Source organism: Phalacrocorax aristotelis, chromosome 22 (assembly GCF_949628215.1).
Source record: "Phalacrocorax aristotelis chromosome 22, bGulAri2.1, whole genome shotgun sequence".
NCBI classification, from domain to species: Eukaryota; Metazoa; Chordata; class Aves; order Suliformes; family Phalacrocoracidae; genus Phalacrocorax; species Phalacrocorax aristotelis.
In genome coordinates, this window is record NC_134297.1 from 6,514,518 (window position 1) to 6,530,259 (window position 15,742).

Consider the following 15,742-nt stretch of genomic DNA (forward strand, 5'->3'; position numbering starts at 1 on the left):
TATTCCAGGTTTTGATACAATATTAACGGCTTGAGCTGCATCGCCAAGCAGTGCTGGCAGCTCACCCTTTAAGCCAGGTACTTCATGGTTATGCCCCCAGCACCGTGTTATCACACATGGTTGTTCCTACCCAGCACACACAATCAAACCAGGAGCGTCCTGACAATACCATTAGGCAATAAAAAAAAACACAACCCTTTTTTTATATTTATACCCAACCTCTTACACCTCAGCACGTGCAATAAGCCACAAGCACCCAAGACAGGAGCCACAGAGATAAGCCTGACTGCTAGCGCAGCTGAGGACGCCGAGGATGACCTCAGGTTTGCTAAGGCATTCTGAGGACAAGCCGTTTACCAGCTTTTAGCAGTTGCATGCGAGATGTTTTCAAACTTCTTTAAGGAAAACAGTAGGCCAGGTAATTACAAACTCATTGGACCCGGCTTTGCTCTATGGGAAATGTTGAAAGCACTTAGCACTTACCACGACTATCGGTGCACGCAGCTGTTCCCTGGCTGCCTACTGTGTTTCATTGCCTTGATCTTTACAGCGGCGACACACCAACTGCTGAGCAATAGCTGGGGAAAGCTGGTGGGGCTCCGTCTCGCTGACGTTCCTCCTACACATATCCGCGTGCAGCCGAGCTCTACCGAGAGCGACAAGGGCAGGGGCTTGCCTGAAGTCAACAAGGAAAACTTCTCTCAACACGACGTTGACCTGGGAACTTCTTGGGTCGCCAACACGGTTCTGTACTGGTCCAGCGTCAACGGTGCCTCCTGCGAGGAGGCGGATGCTCTGGTTGAACTTCAGAACGCCCCACAGAACCAGCACAAGCTGGGCCTCCAGCACAACGCGGTAGCCGAAGACCAGTCTTGGCAGGTAGACACGACGTGTGAGCCCTACCATGGCCTGTATGGCCAACAGGTATTACTAACCTTAAGTATAAAATATAGATTGTAATTGTTTGGGGTTTCTTTTAAGTATGTTTTTAAATACCTCCACTATACCCAGACTTTTGGCTCACCTGAAGCTGCCAGCACATTTCCCTCTTTCACAAAGCAGCTGCTCTTATCTGAAGTAACAAGCATGTTACACCTTGCCTGTTTGCTGAACCACCATAAATCTACAGCGCTGCTCTTCGATACCAAAGGATGCCCTCCGAACACGGCACTTCGTTTTGTGAAACACATAGGCACACCTGGGGGGGGGTGTTTAATTTTAATTCCCCCCCCTCGAAACATACAGTCACTCCTATCTATTTTCAAAGCAATTCTGGAAAAACTCCCTGCCAGAAACTGATACACCCATCCACGTGCCAGGCAAGACAGGAGCGATCTGAGCAGTACCAGACAGGTTAGAGCCCATAGATGATCTATCAAGGGAAAACTGAACATCATTTCAGTAATGCCACTCCGACACAAGCGTCACCAAGGCTCTTAAAATGCAGCATTTGCAAGCACCATGTCACAGACACAGGCATTCAGCAAAACGTTCCCTCGTCTGGAGTCCCATGAATTTTAGTACAAATATTTTAACAAACACGATTAGTTTATCATCTCTATCACATCGTAAAACTCGTGATTAAACTGAGAACTACACAGCAGGAGAACAGGCGGAGCATCGTGCAGCAGGAGCCTCCTCCCCACCTTCCCACCGGACGCTTCATGACCACCATCCGGACACAGCCATGGTGGCAGCCTATGCTGGTGAGCACGCACCAGCTGGGAATTCAACCCACCAAGGTGCTAAGCACTTCAGCCTGACCCAGGGTGATGCTAAAGCACACGCCTGCCCAGTTTTAAGACCAGAATTGCAGCATCTCCACCAGCATTGCGTGACGACACCCTTGGCTGGATGACGACAGAGCCTTTACAGCCAGCCCTTTGGAGAAAGGGAACCTGCAGTTATCACAACACCCAGGCCAACACGTCTGCAAGCAAGCTCTCAGAAATAAACCTTCCATGGCCAAACTCATCAGGCACCCAGCCTTCAAACCAGGGCCACCATCAGTACGGGACCCTTTCACCAAGTTTCACCAGCGCCTGCACCATCTTTTGGCAAACACAACGTGGGTAGGTGAACACCCCAGCAGTCTCACCAGAAAAAACTACTCAAGCCAAAGCTGGAAAACTCTCCCCTCCGTGGCAGCACGTATCTGTACACTTTGACTTCCCATGAAATCTTGCACCCTCTTCTTTATGCAGCCCAATACTCAGTTTGTAAATTAACAGACACACATGTTTACACTCGGTCTGAGCAGCTCAAATACAACTAATATAGCAGGCCTCCCACACCGTGACCCTCTGCTTATCCCAGAACAAATATCAGGCTTCCTCCACAGAGGCATCAACTCTACAGCCTCACTAAAGCCTAACCCCAAATTGCTTCTTTTAAAAATACCTCTTACTTCGCAGGAGATAAAGGCAGCGGCTGCGACGCCTCATGCGAGTCGTCTGCGGGAGCCAGCAGGGAGGGCAGGGTAGATGAACCTGCCTGGCTTTGGGTTTTCAATCTTGATCTGTGCCTCTCGAGATCCTCTTCCATCTCTTCAGGCAGCTGCAATGAAAGCTGCTTGATGCGGGTGCTGTTTCCGACAGTACTGCGAGGCACAGCTCACCGGGCACCGATACAGCCTTTTGGCAGCTGGGATGGACCTTCCCTCAGCCAACCTTTCTCTGTTGCACCTGGCTGACATACGCGAGATGACAGCTAGCATGCATTTGGCAGGGGTGAAACCGGCCGAATATTGCCGTCCCGCTTGCCACGAGTCTTACCAGCTGCCCTGTCCTGGCCCCTCCGGCGTGGTTGTTTGCAGCTGAGGTCCACGGGCTGGACCAAACTTCCGAACGCCGAAGGGCAGGCAGCAAGCGGGTGACCCCTTCTCTAGTAATGCCCTGCACAAGCAGCCAGCATAGGCAGGATGCTACTGCATCATTAAAACTGCTAAATTGTTCGTTACAGGCTGCTGGTGTCGTACGTAGCCTACCCGTGAGTTTCAGATGAGATTCGAGTTACGCTTACTTACAAGGATGTGTGAGCACATACTGCTTACTGTTGTTATTTAAATCACTTGAGTTAACGGGCAAGAAAAGTATTAAGATTTTTTCTTTTTTAATATTATAAGTTCTGGAAGAGAAAAGTAACCTAGAAAATCCAATTGTCCTCTGAACAGCAATTGCACTAAGTTTGGAAACTAAGTTTGGAAACTAAGTTCCCTAATTAAACAGAAACAGCAGATTTTAATGGTGCTTAAAGCACCAATTTCAATTCTTTAAACCGTGAATCTCCAGCAAGTCTGTCAGTAATAACAATAAAAAAGTTTTGCATAAAGATGTCAGGTACCAAGAGCCTGCAGAGTACTTCAGGTCTTCTAGCAGCACCTTTCCATATGGTCTCAAGAAGAGTCTCCTCCCTCCAGCTGCAGCAAGAGGGTACCAAATCACACCTCGCAGTCACCAGCCCATCCACCGAAGGCTTTCACAGCCGGTTCCTCCAGGGTAAAAGCCTGTCCCTGACATTTGCCAGCAGCAGAGGATTTGTGGAAAGGGGAAAACTTCCGTCTCCCCCTTTCAGTGGTCTTCTCACAGCCCTTAACCACTCGCTGACCTGAATTTGGAAGCATAAGGGTCTCTATTCCTTCCAAACACTTCAGCACGTACGCGCTCTGGGTAGCTCAATCAATTCCCAAGTCTCATGGTGCAGCAGAAAATATTTGCCACTAAGAACACCAGCCTTAGTGTTTCTAGATGCTAATAGACAGGAAACAAAGATAAACTGCAGGTAAGTATTACCTCAGCTCCTGACTCGTGCAGTACCAAGTAGTTGATAACGTGCAAATCAGCAAAGAGCCGTGGCATCACCTTCTGGCCAAGGTAACTTCCAGGAGTAGATCACAGCCCACAGACATCCAGAACCATGACAAGAGAAAATTCAGTGGTGGAGCGGCACGTCTGCCTCGCTGCTATCTCTCCGGGGACCGACAGCATAGGAGCGTCACAAGGAATCAGAGTGTCCTTCACAAAATAACGCTACATCAGCAAGGGAACAGCATCGGTTGGGTCTGTGGATAACAACGAGGCCTCTGGTAATTAAACCCACGCGGGCACACATCATAGCCCACCTCGGAGAGACAGGGATTGCAGTGGAGCAGGAGGTCACAGGTCCACGCTCCCGCTGGATTTCAGGGTCGCCCATGTCTGTCCGTAACATGCTACCGGCATGGAGAGCGATGGTCTCGGGTGGACAGTGCGGCTTTCCTGATCAATACCGCATTTAGACAATGAGTTTTGTTGCCTTCCACCTTCAATGGGAAAGAGTGCTTTTAGGTTAAAGGCTTGTTGCAGAAGATACCAACCCCACACCCGGGCTAGCCAGGAACTGCTCTGCAAACGCAAGTACAGCCACGACAACCTCGTTTCTTTCTACTCTATTGACCCAACGAACGTCAATCACATCTCAGGTATGGGGCATCTCTGTCACCCAACTAGATGACAGGTAATCTTGCGTGCCCTGTTCGAAGAAACCCTCGTGCGTTAGCTTTAGGCTCACAGTGTGACCCTGCTAAGCCTGTTAAAACACACAGCTAGGAGATCACTAAGTATTCACTCTTATTTACATTTATTCAAGGGGAGAAGAAACATCCCCGCTGAAGACCGGCATTTTAAGTAGCAAAAACCTCAGTAAGCGAGGGATTCAGCTAGATAACACCAGGGCAAGACAAAAAAAAAAAAAAACAAAAAAAAAACTAGGAAAAAAAGTAGTTGATCAAAGGGGAAAGAGATTTTTTTCCCTTTCTTTTCAATCAAAGTGCAGTACATAAGGTTATAACCTATGCACTAAGCTTGCCGTTAATGGCAGCTAGTCTATAACAAGTTGACCGAACGACCCTGCTTCTGGTCCCACGAGGATTATTAATAACCAGAGCACATCACCTCCACGGAGCACATTTGAAGCTCTCACGCTGGCAGGGGAGACCGACGTCAGCCCTAGTTAAAGGCAACCCTCCCCACCAGATCCTGGGGAAATCATTGCCCGTGCACAGCCTGCTTTACAACCCCAAATAATGGTCCTCCGTGTGTGGGTGCCAAACGTGAGGGCCCAAAATACTGCACTCGCCTTGGTTTCTTTGCTCTTCAAGGTCCTTTCCTTGACAGCCACCAGCAGCACAAAGCATCGGTGTCCTTCCAGCCCTTCTCCAAAAAGAGAAAATACAATAAAATACAAACTGTTTGCTCTTCTAGGGACCTCCTGTGGGGCTGGGAATTGCAACCGCTTCGAGCCAGGGGGGGATTTTCCTTTCCTCCCGATGCTTCCTTGAGTATCTGGAGTTGTGCAGACTAGCAGTGAAGGGTTTAGACTGAGCTGTCTTCTGCACAGCTTTGGGGAGGAGTACAGCAAAGGTGCTAAAAGGTAATAACAACGCTGTTTGTGCTCCCCTGCTCACCTAGCCCAGCCCTTAGTGAAGGATATGGCACAAGCGTTTTAAATGTTGATGACGAACTTTCTGATGAACTTGCTGTTCTTTCACTAATCCCGCTTAATGACGCCTTTTAAATTCAGTTTTGATCTTGATCTCCCTGTATAATTCTGCTGCAAACCAAAATGAAAGACCGAAAGGAAAAAAGCCACGTACCCCTGGATGCCAAGCGCAAAGCAGACACTGAGAAGTGACAGGTTTTGTTTGGAAGCGACCAGCTCCAGGGAGGGAATAAAGATGTTGGCTGAGAAGGAAAGCCACACCTGAGCTGAGATTGCTGCACAGCCCAGCTCTGAGAGACTCACCAGGAGTATCCGTACGCCCAACCTGGGCCTGCTGAAGCCATCTTCTTGCTTCAAGGGTGTCTCTGCAAGCTGAACCCTGCCCGGCGAATACCCCAATTCCCAAGCACCTCAAAATCCAGTGCAACCAGGCTGCCTCACCTATCTAACTCACCCTCTCAGCTCCTGATTAAAAACATGCAAGGGAGCAGCAACGCGACAGTGCTAATGGGGAAAGCTCCATCCCTTCCATCCGCTGGCCCCCCACCCCTTTCTCCAGGCAGTTCTGGCCATGTTAAATCACACACAGTCCCATCCTTCTGATATTCCACCCACCCCACAAGCCCTTTTGAAGCTGGACATCACCTTAACCATGCCTTCACTCTCAAGGCATCGTATTAAAGAGATCCGTCAAGGTGGTTCATTAAAGTACTTTATTGGTGATCACGTATGCTCTGTGCACGTTAAGCTTTGTACAAAAAAAACCCTCCATTAACATCAGAGTGAGCGACAGCCACCAGGAGCTTTGAATGCTGGTTTGGCTCCCTTCTGCAGAAGCAGAAGCAAAAACAATGTTAAAAAATAATAGCTAAATTGGCCACACCAGTTGAACTCCACCAGCAAACCAGTTCTGCAGTTCACAGCCCAAGCTGCAGCACGGAAAATTAAGAACTCCCTCCCAGATGAGCCTGGTTTGCTCTTGCTATCGCCGAAGGGGAGCATGGGAAGGTTTGCATCTCCTGCCATGCTCCGCCTTTAGGGTCCTGCCTCCCACTTCTGATGCTCTGCCATCAAGTGCCAGTGTAGTTTATCAAGACTAATTACAAAACCTCATCTCAAGAGCTCTAAGCCACAGCGGGGAAGAAGTTTCCATGCCCGCCACAGCCTCATTTGTCATCCGAGGTGCTTTCTGGCAGCAGGGCGCCGCTGGACCTCTTGTTGCCTTTGCGGATGCACATGCCACAGTCCAGCTCCACGTCGATGTCCCCGAGTTTCAGCTGGCAGGACTCATTGCAGCTGCGGGAGGGACAGGGACACCGGTTAGGTATTTGCGGGCAGTGAGAGCCGTCGGTTCACCCCAGCCCGATCGGGAAGGCTGCTAAGGACTGTCTGCTCCACAGTGGCACTGAGACAATGCCTTCCAGCAAGCCACGGAGCAGTCCATGCTTGGGCATGCATGGACACCCACTTTTCTTATCCCATGATACAACGGCAGCTGGATTTCCCAGGGTAGCATGGGTCTAGGTATTGCTCTTGGCCATCCCAGCTCGTGCACGGTGCCAGGACCCCACGGGACGCCTCTCCCCCACGTACCAGCGAGATGTGGCAGAGTTTGCTGCCAAGACGGCGAGAGCGCCCGCGTAGTGCCAGCAGAAGCACATGGTGAGGAACGTGAAGTTGCTGCGGTCGGTCTGATCCCAGCCCGGTCCTCCCCACGGAGGGCACAGCACAAACCCAATCTGGTCACAGACAGAAGAGATGTTAGGCATCAGCACTCATCAGGCTTTTGCACACCCCTCCTCGCTTTTCCTCCTGTTTTCAGCCGAGCTGATGCAGCTGACTAGGCACTACAGGCACAATAATCCCAAGTAACCCCTGGAGCCCTGCCCTCAGCACCCCCAAGCATCCTTTTCTTCCCAGACTGACACAGGGGTGCATCTCAGGAGGAGGGGCATGCTCTGCAGACAAGCCTTCGGGCTCGCAGCGCAGCCCAGCATCCCCAATGAAAGCTGACAACCCAAAGGCTACATTGCCAAGTTGCAAATTTCTCCTTAGACCCAAAGCTGGGTGATTACGCGAGAGGTTTCCAGATATTTCCAGTTACTTGGAACAAACAGAGGAAGAAATCAGACCCGATAAAAAGAACAAAACCTCGTGATTGCAGTTTCCTTTTCTTGGGGGGGGTCTGATTCCCATTTAGCACGCAGGTCTGGCCGTGCTGGCTGCATTACACGGATGTACCTCCACGACAGCAGTTCTGGCACTAAGCCCCGTTTCTTCCTAAGATATTCCAACCAGCCTTCAAGTTTAACCCCAACAGAAGTGCTGTAAAGGGCAGGGCAGCCCTCCTCTGCTTGCCTTCCTGGGTGCAAAGCCCACTGTCCTGGAACCTTGGCCGCTCACCTGCCAAAGCCAAGAGCCCTGGAGAAGGAAGGAGCTGGTCCTGAAGGTCTCCAGGATGATGTGGTCTCGGAGGAACACCTCCAGGAGGGCACAGAGGGCTCCAGCAAAGACAGCCATGGCCAGCAGGGAATGGAGGTGGTGGTCCAGCGCAGCATCGCTGTAGTCATTGAAACAGAAGAGCAAACCTGCCAAGATTCACACTGCATTAGAAAATAATGCTCTGGGATTTGTTTGTGGGTTCTGTTTTTTGTTTTACTAAAAAAAAAAAATAATCTGAAAACTAAGACCGTGCTCCAGGTCTTCAGCAAACAGCCTGTTGCCATCACTTTCACTGTGCAAGGACCACGCAGCCCCCAGCGCTGGGATCTGCTCTGCCCGCAGAGTAGCCCCCATAGCCACGGGGACCCCCGTGCCCCAGGCAGTGCCACAGGGGTGTCAGGAGGAGCACAGCGACGGGCACCTCCAGCTCAGAAGGTGGCAGGGAGCTTTCTATCAGGGTTTGTCCCTCTGTGCATCCAAACAAGGTGGGGGGACACCACGTTTTGGGGACTCCAGAGAGAGTCAGCTGCTTGTCACCAGGAGAAACACACATCCCAAGGGCCTCGTGCATCCCCTGTTCCCCCAGGGCATCCAGCCGCAGCCGGATTCATATTTGGAGAGGAACAAAGCAGGGGCGACTTCGGCATGCAGCCAGTGCCATCGCACATCTGCACACCCTCCAGCTCTGGCTGCTTGCACCGCACCTCTCCAGCCTCGAAACAGCCCAGGGGTTTTGGGCTGCTGCACATCGGTGACCCTCCCAGCGCTTCCCCTAGCCACACTCTCCCAGGCACCACGTATCATTACCTTCGATGAACAGAGCCACCGACAGCGAGAGCCGATCTAAGCCAAGCGGCAGCTTGAGCGGGGAGTGCGAGACGACGTCCACAATGCCGGAGAGGAGGAAGAAGAGGTACATGGTGGTGTAGTGCCAGTGGGAGAGGTCCATCCAGCTGTGTGTCTTGGGGCTGGTCAGCTGCAGGCGGGGACCAGTGGGAATAAACTGCTCGGCCAATATTCCTGGGCAGAGAGCGGAAAGGTCACGCTTTTCCTTTTACATTCGGAAAAGGATGAGCTTGCAGGGAACCTTTCCTTGCAATGGTGAAGTTGTAGTGGTATTCACCCAGAAGAACGGTAGTGAGGTCCCATCATACAGTGTGCTACAAGCAAGTCCCCAGGCCCTTCCACACCAACTGCAGCCGTTCCCCACTACAAACGGCCCCAGTCTCATGGGAGAAAGCTGCTGCAGTGCCAGTAGATATTGGGGCAGAGACTCATCATCATCTCTTACCTGCTAGAGCAAAGAAAGCTTTGACTGCCCCTTCGAAGACTTCCACGCGCTGGACCCCATAGCTTGGCTGGCTCTCAGCATTGGCTTTCCGCCTGAGATACTTCAAGGGGTATCGCACAGACCACCAGAGTCCAAAAACGAAGAAGAAGGTGCCCCGAAGAGCACTGCCAAGGAAACTCGTTGGCATTGGGCTCGCTTGCTGGACCTGCAAGGACAAACAGTGCCTGGGGACCAGCTCGAATTGTTCCCAAGGGAGATGATGTAGGACAACTCGCTTGCTCAGCGTCCTTGGGGAGCTGCATCCCGACAGAGCGGGTCTGCACGGCTCCACCATCAGCTGCAGGTAGTACCAGAGATGCGACATTGCCTCAGAGAAGCTGCCACCATGTGCCACCGTACATATGTGTATACACATGTAAGTACGTGGCTGCACGCGTGCAGTCATCAGGACTTCATTGTGCCAGAGGAAAAAAAAACATCAGCGCCCAAGAAAGCGTTAACAGCTACATGCTATTAGAAAAGGAACCATAACAAAGTTTTTGCTAATAAAAAGCAACATGACAATTATTTCCTCGGAACATAAACTCCCTCCAAACTAGATAATTACCAGGGCGTGAATCCAGCCGGCATGTTCAGCAGCTCCAGCCAGCCAAGGCTTTGCTGGGCCCTACCTGCTGCGCAACAGGAGGCGGCGGCAACCCAGGAACCATTCCCATTCCCAAAAGGAGTCTCATGCATATTCCACACAACCTTTGTGTCGCACAGGAGCGGTGATTTGGCACATGGGAAAGAGATTTCATCTCCAGTAGGAAAACCTCAAAGGCTAAAGGCATGAAAATTGCCTTCACACTAAGCCAGACCAACGCCATCAAGTACGAGCAAAGATGGAGAGGAGCAGAGGTACGGCAACGCCACTGGCTGCCGCGGGCAAAGTTATATCCTGCAAAGTATTTAAGCCCATCCTCAAACTGTTGAAAAAGAATCGCAGAGCACAGAAGGGAGTAAGTAATGATCTAAATGCTTATAGCAGTGAGCTTTTGATGTTACCTTGGGACGGTCTTTCCTCCAGGAAGAGCTCTCTCCTTGCTTTCTGTTTGCATCTATCACATGAGGAGGTCTCACTTTTTCCCTCCTCACGGGCCTTCTGGTCCTTTTCTACCCCTCAGATGTGCACGGAAGAAGGCATTACTCATCCTGAAGCTACCACACCGACTTGCCCTTGCATCACAAATCACATCCTCGCCGTGTTTATAAATACCAAAGCAAATTGCAGAGGCTGGATGAACAACTCCAGCACGTTCTCCGAGTCCTCCCACACTAGAAAGTAATTAGGTACTGCAAAATAAGGGTAGGATGTGGCGTGGCAAGTGCCTTAGGTGAGGGAGAGCTCTGCGGCACTTCCCCTGTCGGGTTGCAGAGCTGGAGTTTGTCGAACTGGCTCAGCCGTGCGTGGGCAAGCGCAGCGTTTGGCTTTAGAGACTGTTGTCGTCCATTGCATCTCTGGGACACAGGTAATCTGGGGAAGGCTCAAAACTGTTTATACCGTGTTAAGGCTTCCTTCCAGGAGGGAAGTTACTGAACAACCTTTCAGGCAGATGAGAAACGCCCCATCCCGGGCGCTGGTTCAGGGATCGGTGATGGCTTCCTGCTCTATTTTGGACACCTACATTAGGGTGAGATGGCTCATGCCCCAGGAGGACTCGTGTCTTTCCCGATTATAGCCTGGACACCCAGTCCAGGGCACATACCTTCCTTGCACAGACATCTACATGCTGAGGTGACTAAGAACAAACGCTATCAAAGCACATTTAAGCAGCACACAATTGCACGATATATACCCAGATTTTACTGTTGTCCTACAGGGACTGTGATTACAAGGGCAAGAGCCTGAAGCTGGAGGCAGGAGCGTACCCTGATCAAGGCACATAGCAGGACCGTTGACACGCTTGATTAGAGGAGAGGAAAGCGGAGACATCCCAGTGCCCAGGCATCAGAAATGACAACGGACACATCCCATCTGCGACTCCAGAGGCTGCTCCGAGTCGCACGAGCCTCCAGCTTCAACCCGGGGATTTATGCCCCCACATCCACCGGCACCCCCCTTTGCCTTAGTTAGCAGCAGCCCCCAAAGCACTCTGTTTCAGAGCTGTCCCTGCGATCTCCTACCCCAACCATCCCTCTCCCCAGCAGAGCAGCCTCACTCTTCTTTTCGGTGCTGGCGACCCTTTTGCTGTGTAACGCTCAGCAGCCCGATGCAGCAAGGCTTCTGGTAGCTGCCCCGAGTCCCCTTTGCTTCCCACCACCCAGACACAGCTCTTCAGCAGCCACCACATATCCTGGGGCATCCCTCAGAGATGTCCCAAACCCACCCCTCAGTCGAGCAGAAGCTTGGATGTAGCCCACTCCAAAAAAACCCCACCTTCTTTCTTAAAACAGCCATTATTTTGTAGAGAAACCAGACACGTTTCCAAGCAACAGTCCACTTGCACAGCTCAGGTATTCAAGGCACAGCGAAACAACCCCCCCACATCCACACGGCCCCTCAAAGAGCTCAGCAAGCCCAAACCCGATACCTCTCACCCACCAGCTTCGCCCAGCCCCGGCGTTTTGAGTCCACACTCACATGAAAGCTGATTAAGCTCCAAGCGAGCCGCAGCCAGGGAAGGGAGCACTGGTTGAGGAGAGGCACCCGGGTTGTTTATTTTTCCTGCAACCTAGTTTGTCTCTCAGAGGACTTGAAATATGGCTGCAGTCAGAAGTTATTACCTGAGCTGCCCTTTTCCCTCTGTAGCTTCCAGGCTGCGATGCTTTTGCTTAATAGCCATATGGGAGCTGCCTGCTCTCCTTACGGTGCCTCGCACTGGCTGCTCGCCGCCTCCCTGGGCTTGGCTTGGGAAGGACCGCATTTCTGCCCGATTTCCAGCTCCATCACCATGGATTTTGGCCCTGTGTGGGGACTTGTTCTTGCTGACACAGGGGGATTGATGCTGCCAGGAGGACACAGGAGTATTCCCTACAAGCACCCATGGGTGCAGCCACCAGCCTGGCAGGCAGCATTGTAGGACAGCCAGCCTGTATGCAGAGGGCAAGCTCAGCACCTGGCCATGGGCATTTGGAGGGTCTTCTTTTTGTGCATCCTCCTCCATCCTTGCAATCCAGACACATCTCTCTTGTGCCAACAGCCCTCACCCAACAGAAGAGCCACAAGCTCCCTTTCCTGCCGATCCTCTGCCACGATGCAGCTCCAAAACACAGCAACCCACCCAAAAAAGAGCTAAAGCCACAGACTGCTGGCAGACTGCCTCCACCAGCGCCACCTCCACCAGCCTCATTGGTGACCACCACCACACTAAACCTTTGCCTTGCAGTGATGCGCTCTCCCCACGTGCCTTCTTCGCAAGCTCAAGAAGCCACGTCCATCCCACGGCACAGCTACTCGCAAACACAGGTAGAAGAGTTTACCTGCAACTCCTTGCCTGTCCTTCTCCCAGCTCCAGATGTGGCAGCAAGGAGCGGTTATTACTCAGAAGAGGCAGATAAAGGGAGAAGCCACCACGGGGAGGTGGCCCTCGGACAGGAAGTTTAGAGCTGAACATCCCGCAGGCCAGTTCAAAGCGCGCTGAGTCAACTGGCTTTCACAACCTGGGACACCTCGTGTCTGCTATTAAAAACAACAACAACAACAAAAAAAAGTCTCCCAGAGTTTGCCACAAAAATCAGGATGAGCAGCCAATTCCCGTTCCCATGGCAACCTCATGTATTCAATTATTATGTTGGTTTTTTTGGATGATGGGGGAAGGAGCCAAGAAAAGGCAAGGCTGCAGCATCACCTAGCATGGCCACACTCTGCTGGAAAGGCTCTGAAGTCTCAGAACTGCGCTGCCAGGTACACAATAACCCTTCTAGGGGGGCGTCTGGCCTTACAACAAGTGCCTGTAGGCGGGAGATGTTGGGCCAGGAGCCTCCAAACCAGAGCAGACCCCTTCCAAGATGCATGTCCCAGCCCACCGCAGCCAAGAGGAGAAGAACGATGGCCCTCTCTCCCCCAAAAGATGGGTTGGCAGGACCCAGGAGCCTGCTTCCACTCCTTTTCGCCTATCCAATGCTTGATGCTGCCCAATGCCAAACAGCCACAGCCACAGGCCACTACCGATCTGCTGCACGTCACATCGCCAATGGCTGCACGCCGGCAGCAGAGATGAACAACGCAAGTGCCTCAGGGCAGATAAATACCATGGGCCACCCCAGTGTCCCCATCCCCCTCCAAAGCACTGAGCTGATGGTGCAAAAACACTTGGCGCTGCTCAGGAGGGCTGCCCGAGCCTCCCACCACCCAAGGACCACTAACAACCACTCAGTGCGTTCCCAACCCAGTATTTCTCCAGGTTACAACCACATGCACTTAACTCCTTGTGCAACCAAGAAAAACCCCAGCGGGTCTGCAGGATAAGCCATGCCTAACACTGCCAAGAGCCACACACGTGAGCCAGCGCCCCAGGGAACCCCCGAGGCTGGAATAAGATGGAAGCAAACCAGCCTGCACAACCCTCCCCAGGGTGATGGGCTGTTCTCCAGCACAGCCATAAAAGCCACTAAGCCATAGCCAGGAGCTCTTTTACACCCATTATCTCCATATCTGCAGTAGCAAGTAGGAGGAAGGAAGGAAAACAAGCAGCTGGTGGTGGTGCTGGCACGCAGCCGTGCCGTACGCCCAGCGCCACTCTCCTCCAACAGCATTCGGGGAGCAAGACACACTGCAGAGGGCTGAACACACATGCAAAGGGTCCTGTAACATCAGGGAAGCCCACAGCAGCCGAAGGGCTGCCATAAACACAGGCAGCTTCACCCAAGTGAAAGCTTCACGAGCTTGCTACCACACTAAGCCTAAGCGCAGCGAGAAATGCAACCCCCATAGGAGCTCTTCCTTACAGATCTACCCCTAAGAATAAACCAGGAAAAAAAAACCCAATACCTTTCTTGCTGGGAAAAAAGCAACAGCAGCAGGGACCTCTCTGCAGCAGAGTTTTCCTTTCTGCGACCAACCAGCTCGACCAACCCCTACCCCAAAAGACAGCTTTGCACAAAGCTGCTCCCAAGCGGGACAAGCCAAGCCCTCGGAGAAAGTTGCAAAGCACGAGCTGGGAGGGCAGCAGCTGGAAGGAGAGGGGAGAAAACGAGGCCCAGCTGAAAGGTGTCTGCTCAGAGGCTGAAGGTGTCTTTTTCCATGGAGCTTAAAGGGCCAGCGAAGAGCAAAGCCTATAGAGAAAGGTTTCTATAAAAAGGGTAACTGGTATTAAAGTTCCTGCCAGTCAGACAAGGAAAAATGTTGTAGGTGCGTGAAATGGTGGAGGAAAGGGGTTTTCCAGCCTTTTAAACCATCCCTATAATAAAAAACAAGGATGAAACGGTGCCAAGTGGTTGGGAACAAGAGCCCGATGAGGGGACACCCGGAGGAAGGGTGGCAAACCTCCCCCCCAGACCACAGAGCGGGTCACCCACGCGCCGTGCGTGCCAAATTCACTGCAGGCACAAATGGATGCAGCTCCGTTACGGTTCCTGAGCTGCAAACCACTGAGGTGCGGAGGAGTATTATGGGATTGTACCAGCACACGCCTGCCCTCCTCTTCCTCCCAAGGGGAGACCCGGGGGAGGCAGATCCACGTCCAAACCGCTCCGGCTCCTCTAATGTTCTCAAGCTAAACCCTGAACTGAATTTTATCTCTTTTTTTTTTTTTTTTCTCTTCTTTTTCTTTTTTCTCAGCTGTAACTGCAACATCCTCTCCCTGAAGGTTCATCATCAGCCTCGGTGCTAATGAAAAAATGTGATAATATTTGCCTACTTCCTGGGGGTGGTGGGAGGCACAATCTAATTAAAGGTTTGCCAGCAGCTCGAGCGCTGCAGATGGATGGTTGTTCGGGAAGTGCAAAGTATTATTATTATTATTATTATTATGACGAATGCTAACACCGGATTTCATAAACAGGCAACAGAGGAGGTGAAGCAGGTGGTATAAGCATAGGCAGGGCGTGTTCCGCTGCCTACACCATTGTTTCAGCCTTACATAAACGTGGCCGTGAAGGGTGGCCACGATAGATCCTATCTCTGCCCAAGGAATGAGTGGCTCATGGATGGGCTGTGCTAGGGCTCTTGACGGAGGGCTTGTCTTGCTAGCTGGAGGAAGAGGAGCTGCCAAGATATTTGGCTGCTCCGGGGGGTGTTACTGGGTTCCTTCGTAAGAGGAGGGTAGGTATTACCATTGGGAGGATCAGCAGCTCCTTCCTGCCTTGGATGAGCAGGTCACTTATTTCAGGAACACGGGCAGCCCCCACTCTTGATCCACACTGTCCATCATCAGGCTGCTGTTACACAAAACAAAAACCACCCCTGAGACCTCGCCCAGGGCTTTATGGTCCTTCCAAAGCCAGCTGTGGATATGGCTACAAATACAGCCCGGGTCCGGTCCAGCTGCACGGCCAATGGGTCCAGCACAAAGTTTCAAGACACTAGCTAAGAAATCAGTTTATATGGTG

The 15,742-nt window shown here is 51.8% G+C and overlaps 1 protein-coding gene across 2 annotated transcripts; it reads right to left on the minus strand.

Annotated features, from left to right (window-relative positions):
- Positions 1–6,183: 6,183 nt before the first annotated feature.
- On the minus strand, positions 6,184–14,264 carry LOC142067476 (transmembrane protein 45B-like). Of its 2 annotated transcripts, none has more exons than XM_075116107.1 (6): positions 14,184–14,264; positions 9,212–9,416; positions 8,728–8,940; positions 7,882–8,066; positions 7,072–7,217; positions 6,184–6,774 (listed from the first exon to the last, which is right to left on the minus strand). In XM_075116107.1, the coding sequence occupies exons 2-6, from the start codon at positions 9,396–9,398 to the stop codon at positions 6,645–6,647; spliced, it is 861 nt and encodes a 286-aa protein (XP_074972208.1). In that variant the 5' UTR covers positions 9,399–9,416; positions 14,184–14,264; the 3' UTR covers positions 6,184–6,644. The 2 variants fall into 2 exon arrangements, with proteins under 2 accessions (XP_074972208.1, XP_074972209.1); XM_075116108.1 differs by lacking the exon at positions 14,184–14,264 and adding an exon at positions 10,259–10,360 and having other exon boundaries at positions 9,212–9,435.
- Positions 14,265–15,742: the final 1,478 nt, after the last annotated feature.